Below are 19,771 nucleotides of genomic sequence, written 5' to 3' on the forward strand. Positions count from 1 at the left end.
TAACTTCTGTCCTGTCTTCAGCAAGTGAAATACATGTTCAGTTGGATTCAAGATGGGTGATTGACTTGGCCAGTCAAGAACATTCCATTTTTTGACCCTGAAAAACTCCTTGGCTGCTTTAGCAGTTATTTCATCTCATTGTTCTCTACTGTTTTAAATGGACTCTTTAGCAAACTTTAACCCGGCTGTTATGTTCTTGAGGCTTACCAGTGAACCCTCTGATGTAGTCTTCTCTTCATGGTAGTCTTTAAAATATTTATGCCTCCATCTTGAAGAGTCTTCTTGATCTGTTGACAGTTGAAAATAGGTTTTTCTTCACAACTTCACAACTAAACGTATTCTTAGGTCATCCCAGTGATCTTCATGGTTTGCCAGGTCGTTTGCTATTGCTGAGCTCAGAGTTCTTGCATCCTAACAATGAGTCAAACTGTTGATTTTGACACACCCAATGTTTTGGCTATGTCTCTGATCAATTTTGATTTTTCAGTCTCATGGTTGCCTACTTTACTGGCACTGATACTTCCTTAGCCCTCATGTTGAGAGACCACTGCATCAGACTCCAAATGCTAATTCCACACCTAGAATCAACTCTAGATCTTTTTGTTAGCTTTCTTGTGCATGAACTACGACATACAGGTGACCAAGAAACAACTGAGCAGCCAATTGCCCAGTTAGTTTTGCTCCCCTAAAATGGGGGGACTATGTATAACAAGGACTCTAATTCCTACACAAATCACCCAATATGGATGTAAATACCCTCAGGTTAAAGCTGACAGTCTGCACTGTAACCTCATATTGCTTTATTACAAATCCACTGAGCTGGAGTACAGAGCCAAAACAACACATATTCTGTCACTGTTCAAATAATTCCCCTTAACTGTATGTGTATGATGAAATATCTACAAATGAATGAATGAATGAATGAATGCATGAATGAATGCATGAAAATATAGAGTTACTGGAAGTTCTGGTTGTCAGAGAGTGAACTGTCACAACCGTCATTCCCATGGCAAGTAACTCTACCTGTTGCTGTAGACAGCCGAGTGCCCGAAACGGTTGACATCATGGTGGAGGTCCGGTCTGGGCAATACCGACCAATCATCACATGCTGGGTGACACAGAGAAACACACTAAATACAAGTAGGGTACATTTTAAAGTGAGTGTCAAGCTATTCAGCTTAAGAAACATAGCAGCTGGCAAAGCGTAATTTCCCCCCACATTCTCGGTCTCTCATCTTATACTAAATTCGAATTCGAATGTGCTTTATTGCCATGAAAATAAAGACATAGTATTGCTAAAGAAGAGGAAACTCATTTCAACAAATGAACATAAACACTGCAATAAGGTATCACTAATGGGTAAGACCCATTAATAAACAACCAAACAAACAAACATACACCATCTCTTTCTCTGCACCTCCCTCCCTCTCTCTGTAAACACACCACAGTGCGAAAATAAATATATGCCCTCTTTTTTATGTTTTCTACATTGGTGGTGAAAAAAATAAAGGACATAAGGGAATGGAGGTAATGGATCAAAAGAACATGCAGCATAAATCCCCACAGGGCCAGCTTATTCGAATGTACAAGGAAAACGACCCTCTTAAAATTACACTTCTCAAATTACACATTTATTTTCCTTCTATGGTGTTTTGTGAGGTTGTGAATCATATTTGGGGGACCTCTGATCTTTCCTCCATACAGAATCTTTCAAAGTCCTTTAAATCTTTCAGTCTGTGCTTTTTGAACTGTCCTCTTCAATGAAAAGCACACATTTTCAATTAGGTTCAAGTTGGAAGACTGAGATGGCTATTGCAAAGCAGCAAAGCTGGGGTAAGTTAATGATGATTAAGTATGGGCTTCCAGAGGGAATCAAGTTTCTAGTCAAAATGTCTTAATACTTACTGGAGTTCATGATTATATTGACCTTAAGCAGAGCCCCTGGATCAGCACAAAATCAATTCAATTTCCATAAATTTAAACATCCCCCATAGAAATATGACGTTCTTTCCAAATATGTGACCTTCTTCTGACCCCAAACATGCCAGCAACATGTTTTTGTCCCCAAGAAAGAACCCACATTTTGTTCTGTTCATCTCAACAATGGCTCTCCAATTTTTCTTTGGCTCCCAAGAAGCATCCTCTACCAGGCAGGTTTACCTGATGGTGGAAAGTGTTTATTTATTTATTTATTTATTTATTTATTTATTTATCTATCTGTAACCACATCCTGACTTGTGAAGGTTGACAACCTTTTGTCTTGTTTCTTCTGAGAGTTATTTGCCTTGGTGGATGAAATGCAGATCTCGCATCTACACCCCAGTGAAACAGGAAGCCATGAGACATCAAAACAATTTGCTAAGTTTAAACTGAACTTAAAAGTAGAATGTTAAAGCAATTTATTTTTGTTTGATTTTCTTTCCAAGAATTAGAGATGGTGTGAATAATTGTGATAAATCTATCTGGGAGAATAAAATTACTTATTTAAAATTTTCTCTCCGAGCAATGTATTACTGTATATAATTTTATACATAACTGTTACATACGATTTTCTAATTCTGAGCATACAATATAGCTCAATATCTGTATTGTTTATTTTACATATAACCATCTTTGTTCATATTTGTCAAAGGTGTGAATAGTTTTGGAGGGCACTATAGATACGTATGCAGTCTGCTCTTGGTGAAAAGGTGCATTTCAGGCACCGTGGAGTAGATAATGCACCGCGGACTTGTTCCTGCGGTTTGGATCAGCTAGAATGTCACAAAATCTATACCAATTTCTGAAGGAAGGAAAAGCTGGGGGACAGAAAACAAAGAAAGGCAATGGTTCTCACACCTCTGTGCAGTCGCCAGAAGGAACTGAGAGGCCGAGACTGACCTAAGTGGCACTCTGCTGTCTCACTCTGCATCAGTCCCAAATCTCAATAATCATTAACTGGGATTCAATGGGGTGAAGACATATAACTGCTTTTATTTATTTACTTATTTGTAATTTTTTTTTTTTTTTTTTTTTGAAGGGGGGGGGGGGAGTTGACAGGATATTGCAGGGCTGATTGGGTCTTGCTGCCCATCTCCTGAGCCTTGCCATGAAACAAGCTACCATATTTCTTCATTTATTTATTTCAATTAATTCCAGTACATTTATTTTCCTGAATAAGGCTGATGCTAAAATATATCTGCTTACATTTTAAATAAAACCCAGACATGTTGTTGAATTAAAGGGATACTTTAGGTGTGACCCAGTCATCTGTTTCTTTTCTTATTTTTTTTACTTCAGCTTCATGAGGCTTTGACTTTTTCCTGGAAATGCACTGTTCCAGTTGTATAACCACTGCTAATGTTTTTAAAAAGCTTATGAAATTATGCATGTGGGTGGATGGTTTTCAGGGGTACTTTTATCCGATTGTTTACCCAGTGTTAATGAGAAAGCAATCATTCTTCTGAAGTTCCTTCAAGTGACTAATTCCTCACTTAAACTTTCACCCTATTTGAACTCCACTGTACCTGAACCATTCTCAAGCTTAGTTCAGGAAGGATGATTGCATTTTACTTGTGTTCTTCTCAGTGTCTCGGTTATGACAATCATCCCCTCTCATAACCTACACAATCTCCAAAAGCAGCCCCTGATTCAAGCTCAGATACCCCAGCTTGAGATGGGGGCTAATACATTTTTTAAAGACAAAAAAGTGCAATGCTCTCAAATTTTCGCTTTGGGATTGTAGTATGTGGTGCATTGTCTAAAGGTATCATCAAGACAGATAGATTTCCCCAAATACTGCGTAGATTTTACAGATGATTCTGCTTCACAGTTCACAGGAAATGAAATTGGTGCATTTTGCACTCGTTTTTGGTCAAAATCACTGTTGAGATGCAGATCTTCAGAGCCTCAGTTTGGTAGGTACATACTTCCCTCTGCTGGACAACATGGGCCATGACATGATGGGCTTGCCTACTACACGTGCTACAGTACCAGTCCTCTCTAATCAATCCCACTGTGACCCACAAACTAAGCACAGAGCTAAAACTGACTAAGGGGCGCCAATTAACCCTCCTGGCTAGAAGATGGGTTCTGAATGATTAGAGGACAGTTTTGGGGTTGTGCTCAACAGCAGGGTGCAGGGAGGCTCTGGTAAGGCAGACACATTTCCTAGATAGAGCTAGCAGAGCTGCTCTGCGGGGTGGGGCTGGCGTCACAGACAACAATGCGCAAACTCTTACAGACAGTTTTATACATATGACTGACCTGTGTGCCCAAATCTATTACCAACTCTAGCCCTTACCCTAATGCTAATGCAAACCCTAACACCAATATTAACTGTAACCATGAATGGGCTTGATATTCCTTTACAAGATTTGGATCAGACGTAGACAAACTCTGCATACTCAGGCTCTAATCTGCATCCAGATATGTACATGCTGACCGTGGTGGGTCTGGTTTTAGTACTTTAAAGGAAAGAATTAAAGGGAGAGGAGCTCCTGCCAGTAGGCATGGCTACAGTTGCCTGGGCTGATAAAAAATGGTATTTTTTTCCCAGCAGTTTTTTATTTTCTATTTTTGTATTTCCAAATTTACAATGCACTGGCCATTTGTATCTTTGGGCCCATGCCCTGGCTGCAACTTCCCAGTCAGTTGATGTGGGCGGAATACCAATTCATTCTCTGAACTCACCGAGGTCATAGGCCACAAAGTCGGAAGAGAAGCACCTCGCGCCGTTGCTCATGGAGGTGTCGTTGTGCGTGTTCCCCCCAAACACCAGCATGGTGCCGTTCACGATCACAGCCGTGTGCAGGTAACGGAAAAAGCCACTGTCCTTAAGGATGGTCCTGCAATGTACAGCAATAGCAATCACAGAAAAGGGGCAGGGGAACAGAGGGCAGTGTAGAATAGGCAGGCAGGGAGTACTGTGGAGCTGTCACATTTAAATAGACACAACTTGTTTAGTTACAGATGCTGAATGCTAAATTTGCCAACTCGGTGCTGCAAAAACATAAATCACATTTTAAACAACATGAGTGACAAGTGACTAATGAAACTCACTGGTCTGAATTTCCCCAGGTTGACACTGGTGATTGGGGATAAAATATGGCCCAGAAAGAGATGAGAAAACATTAATTTTAAATGTGCATGATGCCTGGATTTACCTAGTATTTACGGAAATGCTGAAATTGAAAAAATGCACTCCTGTCAGGTAATATTTGAGCTCCTGTCAACAATTACATTGAAGGCTGTGATTTGTAGCTGCTGGTGCAGATTTTGTCAAAGGCCTATAATAGAACCAGTATCCTTGTTTTGTGGCTTGAAATCACCTGCATTAACAGGGTAGGAAAAAAACATCAGTCTAACAGCACCAGCACAGTATATTTTCTGCTTCAAGTTCGATCATACTGTACCACAGCTATCTTGGACTGTGCCACAATAGACAATATGCTTATAGTGTGCCACAACACACACTGACAGAATCACAGTATCCTTTGAATGCACAACAATGAACTCACATTGTATTACAAGGTACCCCTACAACACTAAAGAACAGCCATGACCATACCAAAGTATGGCTGACAGTTGGTTTGGTTGGTATTTGGGTAGGAACACTGAAAATCAGGTTGTTGCTATAAGTAATATTACTGCACCACTAGGGGGCAGTTTTTCCTCTGGGCCAAGAAGAAAAGCAATATCAGCCTGCACAGAACACACCAGTGTAGCTGTCTTTTTATTGGGATGTAAAGCTGAGGTCCTGGCTCACTGTGGTCAAGATCACTTGGCACTTTGCACCAAAAAGAGCAGGGTGAAACCTGTGTCACTGACAAATTCCATCTATGATATCCATGTTCTAATGGTTTAATCAACCCCTCATATAACTATTTGATCCCTACCTGAACAAAATGGCTATCATGAATCATCCAGGCATATTCTGCGCTTTAGCAGGGTTCCAGATGCATTTCCCGCCTTTTCCCATGTTACAGTTACTGTAGACAGGACTGAGATTCTCAGGTGGAAGGTACTACTGCATAAATTTAATCAATTAACACCACCATAATTATCTTCACCACTGTCACTCTACCTGCTTTTGATATTGTTATCACTACTGCCATAGCACTCTGTCAGTGAAGTGTGATTTGTCCTTCACCAAAGCTAGGGCTCTCCAGCTCATATCATACCCCCTAATCTCTGCCAGCTCCTGACACTGCGCACTCGCCTCTGGACACGCTCGGAAAGACAATCATCGGCCTCGCAGTCTGCTCAGCGTGATAAAATCTGTTCCAAGTGGAAAAAAATCTCTCTCTTTTAACAGACAGAAAGGAGGACAGGAAAGGCATTGCTCCATCTGCAAGGCAGAGAAAGCAGGGGGAATCAGAAACCATTGATCAGGTAAGCTTTGGCCCAAATGGTGCTTTTTGATATTTGAATATTTTAAGATATTTGAACTTGCCGGGCATCCCTGAAGGATTCGATAAACTTGCGCAAATCAGCACAATCCATTTTGGGGGGGGGGGGGGGAGATGGGTGGAGGACAGATGCTGCTTGCTGGCTCCACCTGTCTCTCAGACCTGCTACGATTGACCTAATGTACCATTCCACAGCTCCACTCGGTTCATCTGAGATGAAAGTATAAATTTGCCAAATTTGTTGTATCATTTGAAAAAGAATCCTATTTATGCAAGAGCTACCACAGGGCAAAGGCCTCCTGCCTGTTTGCAGGTGCAATGTGCTCCATACAGCTCAGCTGGTATGTTTATTATGTTCAATCGATGAGGTTCCCTCATCAGAAAAATCTTCTGTAACATAAATAACTAACTTCCAAGAACTATTGCCTCAACCTACAATTTGTGACAGAGAGCCAAAAAAATTCTATCACTAAATAGTTCAGCTGGAGTTTTGGTTGGGTCATGTGACAGTATTCTGAGTCCCTAACCAATCAAAAACAAATATCACCCCCACCCCTCTGAGCCAAAGCACTCACCACATGCTGGTGTCCACGTCATACTTGTAGAGGTCGTCTGCCAGCCCGTACTTGTTGGCGCTGAAAGCCTTATACCCACCATGGATGTAAATGGCACGGGTTTCGGGGTCATAGGTGCTGCTGTGCCCATACCCACCCTGCACCAGGGCGCCCCCTGTCTGCAGGATGCGCCAAGCGTTGGTGGCTGAGGGGAGAGGGGGAAGAGAGTCTCGGTGAACACTAATTAATCTTCATTATTCTTCCATTGTCCCCTGCCAATCACAGCAAAATCTGTCTTAAAAATTAGGCAGCACTGCTGCAGTCATATTCGGCAAGATACTGGAGGTCATGTGCTTCACTAAATAACCATAAAAACACCAATGGCCAAAGTGTATCAGGATTCCGTTCATCCTGCAAAAATGCAGTACTCTTGCTGAGCAAGCCACACCTTATTTTTTAGTATTGTTGTTCTAAGAGTATTGTTTTTATTTAGTTTTTCTTAATAATTTAACTTTTTGAATAAAAAGTTCCAATGCAAAGTTCACTGTAGATTTATTCCACTAGGGGGTGGTCTAATACAACAGACAAACAGATTCTTCATAACGGTAATTCCCATAAAATAAAGAAGTACACACAAAACTACCCACTAAAATGTGGATTAATTAAGAATGACCTGCCTCTACCAATGGCTTTTAAACATTTTTTAAAGAAACAGATATTTTATTATGCTTTACCTTTTCTCAGTTGCACTATTTTTACATATTAAGTTACATACAGGGATTTGCCTTTTAATTTGATAACCTGGCTCCATTTTCCCTTGTGGGGAATTGCTATGAGTTGCATTACACTATGATACTTAGACTCTAAGTTGTAAGAACAGGCAAAGACCTACTGCCTGCCTGCCTGAAATTGCATACATGACTGTATTTGTAGTTTTGTGATACAGGTCAACTGCTGAGCTGAATCATACTCAGAGAGCCAAAGCAAGGTAGTTAGGCCCAAACACCAGCTACAGGTGATTTACTTCATCATTTTGTCTGTCTTTTCTTCTCCAAAAAAGAAAAAAAGTTATATTACTGACTATGACTAGATGTTTGGCTTTGTCCTAACAGAGTAGGGGAGTTACACAAGCAGGAATCCTTAGCTCTATCATTAACTAGGCTGGGGTTCCTCAATGTTACTGTTAATTAGGCAAGGGTTTCTCAGTGTTAGCATTAATTAGGCCAGGGTTTCTCAGCATTAGTGTTAATTAGGCCAGGTTTTTTGCCGTTAGTGTTTTTTGGCCTGAGTATTCAACAAAAAATGGAGATGTTGTGGAAAAAACTCTGACATTGTGCGAAAGACATTGGGCTAGAGCGATCATGGGATCTTGTTTAATAAAATGGGCAGATGCATTATTTTTAACAATGGGAGAGTGCAATGATGGACGTTAGGTTAGTGAGGGATTTGGGTTCTGGTTCGGTTATCTTAGAAAGGCAATGGTCAAGTGTGTTATAGGATGTTAATAAGTGTAGATAAATGCCATGTAACTGAGGGAAGCAGCTGTATATGAGGCAAAACAAATTTCTAATGATTCAGACAAAGAATTATTGTATTGTACACTAGACAGCCAAAAATATGTGGACACCCGATGTCCAAAATCTCATACAAAATTATAGGCATTAACATGAAGTTGGTCCACCCTTTGCTGCTCTAAGAACCTCCACTCTTATGGGAAGGCTTTACATGTTGGAACACAGCTGCACATATTTCATTCCATTCAGCCAGAAGAGCATTAGTGAGATCAGGCACTGATTTGGCGATGAGGCCTGGCTCACAGTTGGCTTTCCAATTGATCCCAAAGGTGTTGGATGGGGTTGAGGTCAGGGCTCTGTGCAGGTTACTCAAGACAAGATTTCTATATGGACCTCACTGTGTGCCCAGGGGCACTGTCATGCTAAGGAAAGGACCTTATCGAAAATGTTGGGGAAAAACAGAATTGTCTATAATGTGATTGTATGCAGTAGCATTAAGATTATCCTTCACTAGAACAAAGGGGCCTAGCCCAAACCATGAAAAACAGCCCCAGACCAAGGGGTATCCAGATACCAGATAAAGTCATTGGCAGGTGAAAAAAGTCATAAAAATTAGCAACGTTGCACTTTACATTGCATTACAGACATTTAGCAGACAATCTTATCCAGAGTGACTTACATAGCATCTCTATTTACACAGCTGGACATATCCTGAAGTAACTAAGGTTGAGCACCCTGGTCAAATGCACAACAGCACTGTCATACCTAGGAAGTGAAACTACAACCTTTGCATGTCCAGTTCCCTAACCATTATACAACTCTGTAAACCTACACAGTGGCACATCTGAATAAATTTGTCGATATTTTGTTAAAAATCTGATGTTTCACTGAAACTCACGTCAATATATTTTTTAAATTCACTGTAACTGGATGACAGCATAGTTGTAGAGGCAACCTGGCACTGAAGTAAGACTGAAGCCATATGACATCGACTTATCTGTACGGGCATACTTTTTTCAGATAAGCAAGGTGACACTCAAAATCAAGTTGAAGCCAGACCATAATGCACACGACTAAACTGTACAGCTTGACACCAACTTGTAGATTGTGTTTCAATCTTTTATTCTGACTCAGCTGTCATCAGCATTGAAACAAAGGTTTAAAATGTATTGGTCTGGGCTTTAGAGTCCTTCTCTGCAAAGGCAGACCCATGCCAAACGTGTTTAAAGCCCAGAGATTAATTTTGCCGCATTCTGCTTCTCACAGAAGCCAGATTTGTGAATTGCAAGGTTTCGAATTTGCCGGAGGCATGCTTCCATTGTGCTATATCCAAACTTGCATTTCTGTTTCCTGGATTTAATAATAATAATAATAATAATAATAATAGCTTTATTTGCATAGCACTTTTCAATACAGGAAACAAAGTGCTTCACAATAGTCGATACAAAACACAGAAACAAATAAAAATAATAAAATAACATTAAATAAATGAAAAAATAAATAAATAAATAAATAAATAAATAAAAAATCACCCAATAAATGCTTTATCATAAAAATATGTCTTAAGAAGTGACATAAAATGGGGAACTGACTCTGCAAGCCTGATATTTTTTGGCAGAATGTTCCAAAGTCTAGGGGCTCTGACAGCAAAGGCCCTGTCACCTTTGGTTTTCAGCCTTGACTTTGGAATGGCTAGCAACGCCTTACCCGAGGATCTCAGTCTGCGTCCTGGCTCATAGAGGGATAAAAGATCAGAAATGCAAAAATCATTTATGCAAGTGCTTCCAAATCACCTAAGAATTTGTTATCCAGGTATTCCACAGTGAATTTTCCAATGTGAGTGTTTCCATCTCCGTATAAATAAAAAATAAAAAGGAAATGTTTTGTGCCTTGGGGTCAATATTGCCAGTGCTAATTTAAATATTGTCAGATTCAAACAGTTCAGGCTAAAATAGCATATCCATGTGGGTCTGTAATCAACATTTTCATTTCATACAAACCAAGAAAAAGGTGGTTAATTTAATGAAACAGATTTGAATGTCTAGCCAAAATGTTTTGACCATTTGCAGATAAGGTGCAATAACTCAATGTAAAAAATATTCAATATAAAAAAGACTAAAGTACTCCCAATAACAAAACTGCCCCAATGCTATATTTAGACATGCTGCTAATAAGACTACTGGAACATAATTAACTTATTAACAGATGGTGCAGGCGCAACCAAATTAAGTATGAAACTTGTGGTGTAACGTCTGCCCTTCATCTGCCTTCTCTCAAAATTCAGGCTGGTGGCTGTCCAATCAATCGCATCCAGAGGGTGTGTGGCATGTCAACGCTCACTGGCTTTCATGTCATTTTGGCGCCAACTTCTTTTGACCCAGTCAACTCATACAGCAGTCCCTGCTACCCAGCTGCTATGCTCTGAACTTGAGACCCTCTCACACTTCCTTCAGGGGCAATGACGCAACCTCAAGACCAGATAAAACTGCTTTAACAGGCCCCTAAGGTTCTCTGAGACTGAGAAAACACCCACAGGAAAGAAAAAAGAGCCCGGTTGGACAGGCTGAAAACGTATAAATTAACCTTGTGCCCAATCTGCTTTGCAAGGGTGAACGGCTTACTTGATGTACGCTTGATGAAGTCGATAGAACACTTTCCCTGGGGTGGCCATTCAAATGCTTAATGACTTCTCCATGAAAAATGCTCACTTTATTTTAAGTTCTAATTAGATATTCATTTTACAGAATCGTTGTACGGTAAAGTCACTAAGAGCAATCCTGAGTGCTTTTTAATAGCATGTTTGGAGGAAATGGATGTGTATATCCATCAGCCTACCAATAATTCACACTTAATTTTACCAACTGAGCAGTTTTATTGTACGTGCACTATTGGTGTGGCCTTGGCATTCAATCTATTCAGTAAATATCCAGCAGTATAGATTATTTGTTAAATGAAAGCACTGCAAATATTCAGGGATAAGGGCATCACCTAAAGAAATGATGATTGTTTAAATCACAATAACTGTTCTCCATCTTCTCCTAGATAGCAGCAGGGTGCCCATTCATCACTGGGATCAATATGATACTGAATCTACTCAGATTGACAAATTCCTCTATAATGTAGATGTTCTGAGAGGATGACGCAAGCTCATCCGGGTGCCATAAGGATTTGTGCAAAACACACCGATATTGTACTCCTGCACCTGGCCGATGTAGCCGTAGAATGGGCAGTGCCCGAAGATGACGAGCATGACGGGGCCGTCCTGCGCCCGCTGGACCACGTGGGCGGAATGCCCCACCACGGCATACTGCTCCTTGGCGTTTGGGCTGACCAGCTCCCAGGACTGGTTGTGCACGTGGAACACCCACAGCTGGCTCGAGACGTTGCCAGTGGAGTCTGTTTTTCCTCCGTACATGTAGATTTTGTCCTGGACAAAACGAAGAGAGAGGAAGAGAGAGAAGAGTGTGAGTGAAAGAAGGACAGCCAGGGAGGACAGACACACAAACAGACAGAAAGGAATGGGAAGGACCAACAGAGAGAAAATACAGGAAAGTACCAACAGAGAGAAAAGACAGAATAGAGGGACATCGAGTGACCAAGGGACACTTTCAAAGATGGAGACAGACACAAACAAATATAACAGATAGAGAGAGCCAGCCAGAGAAAAATAACAGAGGCAAATTTGTCAGTGTCAGTGAAAGAGCAGCCTTTTTTCACCCTGAGCACACTGTACTGTAGCACACCGCTTTTATGTCTGAATAGAAAACACAAAAAATACTTTTATGGACTATAACGATCAGGAATTAAACCCAGCATGGAAAATATTTGGTCAAATTCACAAAGGAGCTGCTAAATGAATTAAAGATAGATTCCTCCTTAAATGAATGTTGATTATGCATATGATGCACATGAGTGTACATTCTGCTAAACAAAATTGGATTTTGAATGGATTTTTACTACCCACATGGGTTACAGTTAAGCTGCTATGATTAGATTATCATGTGTATGCGGATCGAGGGTTGTGTGGACTCCCTGTTCTGGTTACCTAGCCTTCTGTCCAAAATTATTCCTATTTGCCCACGCATATTGGCCTGCATCCCAATTCACCCACAACATACTGCTGTAAGGTGATCTCTATGGAAGTTAAATATCTACCCCACCCACTGCTACCAAACATAAGGACTTCTCACTGACACCAAAACACCTGTTGCTCATTTTGCCCCACCCTTCTCCTGACCCCACCCTCCCATCCTTATTCTGCCCCAGCCAGTTCAATGGACCCCTCCCTCCCGTTCTTATTCTGCTCCACCCTTCCCTCCCACCCCTGCTCATCATCCCTACCTCATGCAGGGCCAGTGAGTGCCCATAGCAGCCTGTGACAGTGTTTGCTGAGGGACTGAGGGGCAGCCAGCTCTGGGAGCTCAGGTTGTATCTGAAAGGACACGGGTAGAAAAGTAATGAGAACAAACAAGACGACAAAAAACAATTAAAAGTTCATTTAAACGTGATATAGAACAGGGCAGCCCAACCCAGTTCCTAGAGTTCTACTGTACCTTCCCATATGTTTTCATTTCAACCCTAATTTGGCACACCTGTTTCCACTTATTGGCAGGTCAATGAGATCTCAAGCTGTTGACTGAGGTGTGCTTTCTTTTTTTTTTCGGAGTGAAGCCTACAGGACGTTATATCTCTAGGAACAGTTGGGCAGCCCTGATATAGAACATACTACATGTACACCTTCTAATCAGTTAAAATTTTGAAGAAAATTATTTAAAATAGAAAAAATAATATCAGACAGCTAGCCTAGCTTAGCCTTTAGTGCAGCAGCTGCAGAACACCACCTAAGGAACAGGAACGAGCACCAAGGAGAAAGGGAATGAGAATGTATGACATCTGGACAAACAAAAAAGTCAGCCAGGGAGAGAATTTCTTGAAGAACTAAAATAAAAAACAAAGACATTGAGCCACTTGCATTAAAATGAAATTCAAAAAAATATGAGATTGTAACAAAAGGACAACAGCAGCAGAAATACCCCTTGTATCTCCCACCAGAGATTCACAGTTAGAGTGGCAAGATGAAACAAAAAATCCAGAGACCTGGTTTAAAGACCACAGCCAAATTAAGCGAAAAGGTCTCCAAACTGACCTTTTACACAGTGCACATCAGCACGGCACAATGCACTCTGCAACCATTATAAACATTATAAATCAGATCACTGGCCAGCGCACAGCCCCCTCCAGCTGGACCACCTCACTGCCTCCTCCAGCTGACCCAGCACACTGCCTCCTCCAGCTGAACCAGCACATTGCCTCCTCTAGTCAGAACAGCTCACGCCCACCATTGCACACCCAGAGCAGCCCCAGTCTATGAAGGCCGCATCCCAAAGCAGCAGCACAGCAATGGCAAAGCCCTGAGAGGGCAACAGGATACACTGGAGGTGGGCGAAATCAAACAACTGCTGCAGTACATCTGCACTAAGCTCAAACGAACAGAATAAGCCAAAGAAAAGTAAACAACAATGGACCTCTTAATATCACAGAGTACAATGTTTTTATTCATCAAGATATTAGCTAACTATAAAGAAATGTCTGCACTCATTTAAGTACATTACAAATACAGTACAAATATGTTTTTAGTGGTTTAGTGGTACATTTTAAACAAGAATCTTGTTAATTTAGTTTACTTAATGTGGCCGTTCAATTATTATGTGGAACATCCAAGGTTTGGTCTCAGAAGAGCTCACAGAAACTAATACTGACATCTGACAGGAAACATGGCAAAAGGCAGACACTGTCACTCACTGTCCCACAGACTACAGAAAGATCATCATACACTCCCAAAATATCAGCACTGGGCAGAAATTCAGGTACACAATTTAAAATATTTTAAAATGAAAATTTACCCTAAAAATAGTATTTATGGATTAAAACAAAGAACGACCTGGTTCTTTTGGAGATTTTTTTTAAATGAGATACAGTGCCCTCCAAAAGTATGGGAACAGTAGAGTGAAATTTGTCATTTTTGCTTTATAACCCTAAAACAACGGTCAGTGACATCACCAGCAGTCTTCAGAGAGCAGAGGTGAAAATATCACACGCCACTGTACGTAGAAGATCTTGAGAACAGAATTATAGAGGCTACATTGAAAGATGAATTTGTAAAAAAAATAAAAAATAGAAACAAGCCAAAAGTTCTGGAAGTTCTATGGACAGATGAGACCAAAATAAATCTTTACCAAAGTGATGGAAAGCCGAAAGTGTGGAGAAAGGAAGGAACAGCCCATGACTCAAAACACCCCCCATCATCTGCAAAATATGGAGGACGTAGTGTTATGGCTTTGGCAAATGTGAGTGCTTCTGGAACAGGCTCACTCCTCTTTATTGATGATGTAATGCAGAATGGCAGCAGGATGAATTTGAGTACAAAAAAATTTTGTCTGGCTGTGTATAAAGAAATTCTCCCAACCCCATCGGGTGGTGCTTCATCCTGCAGCAAGAAAATGACCCCAAACACACTGCCTACATAACTATAGCTTTCATCAATGGGAAAAAGTGGAAAGTTTTGGACTAGCCAAGTCAGCACACTTAAACCCAATGGAGCATGCATTTCACTTGCTGAAGAAATTGAAACAAAGATCAAACAAAAACATCTGCAGTGAAGACTTAGAAAGGTATTTCCAAAGAACATGCCACATGAATTGGTGATTTCAATGGTCACGGACATGATGTAGTTATTAGACGTTATTTCTTTGATTCATTTTTAAGTTCAGCCGTTAAGTTGAAAATTGGGGGACTCAACACAAAAACAACTTGTAAAATGGTAAGATTATATATATATATATATATATATATATATATATATATATATATATATATAATATAAAAGCTAATTGTCTGAACTTTTGTCTCATTTTCATTTTCTGATCTCAAATCCAAATGCCAGGGCAGCACGGTGATGCAGTGGGTAGCACTGTTGCCTCACAGCAAGAAGGTTGTGGGTATGAATCTCGGCTTGGGGCCTCTGTGTGGAGTTTGCATGTTCTCCCCGTTTCCTCCAGGTACTCTGGTTTCCTCCCACAGTCCAAAAACAGGCCAATTGGAGACTCTAAATTGCCCATAGGTATGAATGGGTCAGTGGTGTACGTGTGCCCTGCAATAGATTGGCAGCCTGTCCAGGGTGTATTCCTGCCTCTTGCACAATGCACGGTGGAATAGGCTCCAGTACCCCCTGCGACCCTGCTCAGGATAAACGGGTATAGAAAATGGATGGATAGATGGAAATCCAAATACCTTTAGTACATAGCAAAAATAACAAATTTTACCATACTTTTGGAGGGCACTGTACATTTCTTCTTCAGAGCGCCTGTAGTACACATGAGTGTTGTTTCCTGAACTACAAAAAGAGGCGAGCCATTTCCAGGGAAATGTGCCTTTTCTGCATGGCCTTTTTTTATCTACCTACTCCCACAGAAGCAACCATGATTGTGTGGTTTGCATAAGCAGAAAGGACCTCTCTGTCAATGTCTGGGACTGTATGTTGCAATGGGAGGGTATGAGGGGACTCATTAGGAAGTTACACATTTTGCCATCTCTTGGTAATGGTAACCTACAATAGATTATATAATTATAGATTTAATGTAAGAGAGCATGTGAGACAGGGCAGCATCTTAAGCCAAACTGTATTAAATAAATTGTTTATTATTTGTTAAAGAATAGGCAAACATATGAAAATCTGAAGCAACTGGTCTTCATCTATGCGACAAAGAGATTAAGGGCCATATTTACCGACACAAATTGCACTCTGGGCAGCAAAAATCAGCATTGCTGCATGTTTTCAATTTAGTGGGATATTTACTAAGACTGGTTATGTAAATGAGCACAGCTGCAGTGAGTTAAATGCACTTCCAGTATTTAAGACGCATGTTGTTCCAGCGAGAAGAAAAACCACATGGGAGAAAATCACAGCTGAAGAAGTTGCCATAAATGTAACAGTCTTTGGATTTTGCTCATTTATTCAGAAATTATTTAGACTAGCACTATGAAATTTTACTTCAAACAGCTTTGACATGTCAGTAGTCATTAGCCGTTTCAATGACACAATTTGTAACAGTAAATGAAAATGTCCTATAATGTGCATAGGCAGGTTTTTTCTGCACATATTGTACTTGAGAAGTTAGTAGGCTATGCTTTCCGGAGTGTATTCTAGCGGGAAATCTATGCTAGGCGACCAAAAACATGATGTCCCTGTCTGTATACACACTATGTAGCAGCTGTTACAGTTATGCCGCCTCTGAGTTGCTATAACAGATGACATGCTTTTTTGCTGTTATATGTTTACAGAATGCCATCTAAAGAAAAAACAAGAGGGTTGGTATTCAGGGAGGTCATGCAGATGGCTCCAGATTTTGAGATTAAGGACACTAGATGGTGTTGAAAACCATCTGCATGTAGTGTCCTTTTGGGGAACAGACCTTACACATTTTAAATGGTGTTTGTTATTTATTAAAGAAATTCATTTTACTCATCAACATGTTTGACCTTTTAAGTTAGTGCAGTGCATAATGTTAAATGTGTTCAGCTAATTTTCTTCCTGTGTTGACATCCTCATGTTCTGGATGCTCCAAGTGATTCATGGAGAAGAAACATATATCAGAGGCATTCATAATAAGCACACACCAGATTGGTCTGTATGGTCGGCTATTTTCTTTGTAAAAGCTTACCTGAGTGTTACAAAACAAAGAAAAGTAGCTTTCCTCATCGATTTGGACATTACCATAACTTACTAGGTGGTATGAATGTAACATCGGACTGCACATACCTTGGTTTTAATTCAATTACGTTATGAACGTAATTGAAAAGGCTAAAGACTACTGACATGTCAAAGCCGTTTGGGTAAATATAACAAGCTAAATATTTTCTGAATAAATTAGCAAAATCTGAAAACTGTCAGAGAAGCTGAGAAACGGTGACTCTGGGGATGGTTGGCTACTGGGTATGGAACTAAAAAACGCGAAATATTAAAATTATGTTCTTAAGCTTTTAGTAATGAAACATGTTAACATTTAAATATAACAGCGCCCATTGCATCTATGGATCCTGACACCTGTCCAATACCAGACTTAACCAGAGATGGAGCAGTACAACAGGTTGCTTTCCTGCTGTGCGAAAGATGCAGCTTAAATACAGGCAGCACATTTATATTAACTGGCTGCGGCTGTGCTCATTTACATAACCAGTCTTAGTAAATACCCCACTAAATTGCAAACATGTGGCGCCATGTAATTTTGTGACCCTGATGGTAATTTGCAGCATGCTTAGTAAATATGGCTCTAAGTGTCTGTTGTAGACAGACTGAGCCGAATTCTGGCATAAACACTTCATGAAGTCGAGGGCCACAATTATCCCTGGGCCACACAATTCAAGGTTTAAAATTGGTTCATGAATTACATTTTTATTGTATGGTATTGCTATTTACATGTCAGCGGTGATAGGTTCTGGTTTCTAGCTGTAATCTAACCAATAATTGTCCTTTATGGAAGTGAGGTGTGGGGTCCACTCGTCAATCAAGAATTTGGTAATTATGTAAATGTATCACAAAAGTACATAGAAACACAACAAGCAATACAGGCAGGGGAGAATTAGACCAATGCCCATTACCAAACAAAACAAAAAGAGGAGCAATCAAATGTTAAACAAACATAAAACATAGGGACCCCCCACTTACATAAATATACAGTATAGTATTGCAATACCAAGAGATGAGCAAACAAAACGGTGCCCTCAATCAGCTGGTCCTGAGTCTTAGCTCTTTATATATGCAAATACCGAACTAGCTCGAAATTAGGATAAAAATACAAACCTATTTAGAATCAACCAAATTGCCGCCCAGCTGAAACAAAATGACACCACTTATTGGTTTCTTTATCAGTTTCATTCGCTGTAGTAGAAGTAGGCAATGTTTTTCAATTATGTTTATAATTTGTATTGCATATAGTTTTATGATAATTCTTGTAACCTATGCTTTGGCAGTACAAGTGCCTGTATTTACGGTATCAAGCCAAGAAAGTATGATAGAAACAAATGCAGAGACAGAGGGAGAGAAAAATGAATACTCAACATTACAGAGAGCAGAGACATCAGCAGTCTTAGTCAAAAGACTGCATCTTAATTGGGTAGTGGAGGTGCTGGTTCTGAGCTTTTCTGCCCATATGCTGCCTGGAGAATGTTCTCCACCTTGGCTGAGCACGCTCAGCTGCTACTGAATTTATACAGCTCAGGTGTTTGTTGGCGGTGCTGTCCGACAGTGACTCACAAACTCCCTGGAGGAAAGGTTCACTGGGAGCACAGAGAGTTCATCAGAACTCCTGTAAGTGTGATGTAGATAACTTGGAGCCCACAGTTATCGGAGTAAAATATAACCGTATGTGCACAAGCGCAAAGCCATGAACAATTCTAACACAGGTGTGTGCACACAGAGACAGACAGACAGACAGACACACACACACACACAGACACACACACAAGCACACAGACACACATGCGTGCACACATGCACGCACACACATACAAAACACTTGCACACACACAGGGTTATGACAGTAAATTCTAACACCCACACACACAAAAACACACACAAGCATATGCAAAACACACACACACACACATTAAAGTAGAACTTCTAAGATTCACTTCAGAAAGGGGAGTAGTTTAGAACTCAACTCATTTGTAACTTTGAAAGTGAAGTCAGAATGCACCGATTTTCATTTCAATCTTTTACTGGAATGGTTACAGACATTGTCCCAAACTTATTTTATTTCATACAAGCTCTGATTTTGCACCTATCACAGTTTCACTTGAATTTTTTTCCCATATATTCTCATTACATTACATTACAGGAATTTGGCAGACGCTCTTATCCAGAGCGACGTACAACAAAGTGTATAACCATAACCAGGAACAAGTATGACGAAACCCCTAGAGAGAAGTACCGGTCCAAGTACAGGGAACAACCGCATAGTTCAACCTGGACCCTGGTGGTAATTTGATGTTGGTCTCAACATCAAATTACAGCCTACATAGCCCTATACTGTCTTATAGGGATGTGCAGAGAAGTAATTATCTGTATCTGTATCTGTTCAACCAAGAAAATGATCTGTATCTGTATCTGTATTCGGATAGAAGACCGGAGGTTGGTGTGGTTTATACCGGAAGTCACGTTAAATCAGGCAAATGTTGTATTTTCTAACCTAATATTCATTGGCAATGCAATGGCATATAATTAATTATGAAATATATTTCCACATCCTTATACTGT

At 40.3% G+C, this 19,771-nt stretch overlaps 1 protein-coding gene across 3 annotated transcripts in view; it reads right to left on the minus strand.

The window, feature by feature from the left end:
* Window positions 1-19,771, minus strand: part of LOC135259617 (attractin-like) — a 193,150-nt gene that overhangs the window by 103,801 nt on the left and 69,578 nt on the right. For all 3 annotated transcript variants that reach the window (XR_010331342.1, XM_064344174.1, XM_064344173.1), the window contains exons 7-11: window positions 12,799-12,889; window positions 11,641-11,884; window positions 6,965-7,148; window positions 4,672-4,826; window positions 1,024-1,108 (exon numbers count right to left, since the gene is read on the minus strand). Coding sequence is in view for 2 of the 3 variants with exons in the window: in XM_064344174.1 (XP_064200244.1) it covers window positions 1,024-1,108; window positions 4,672-4,826; window positions 6,965-7,148; window positions 11,641-11,884; window positions 12,799-12,889 (759 nt within the window). In the remaining variant the exon portion in view is untranslated. The remainder of the gene's footprint in view (window positions 1-1,023; window positions 1,109-4,671; window positions 4,827-6,964; window positions 7,149-11,640; window positions 11,885-12,798; window positions 12,890-19,771) is intronic.

This window comes from Anguilla rostrata, chromosome 7 (assembly GCF_018555375.3).
Source record: "Anguilla rostrata isolate EN2019 chromosome 7, ASM1855537v3, whole genome shotgun sequence".
Lineage (NCBI taxonomy): Eukaryota > Metazoa > Chordata > Actinopteri > Anguilliformes > Anguillidae > Anguilla > Anguilla rostrata.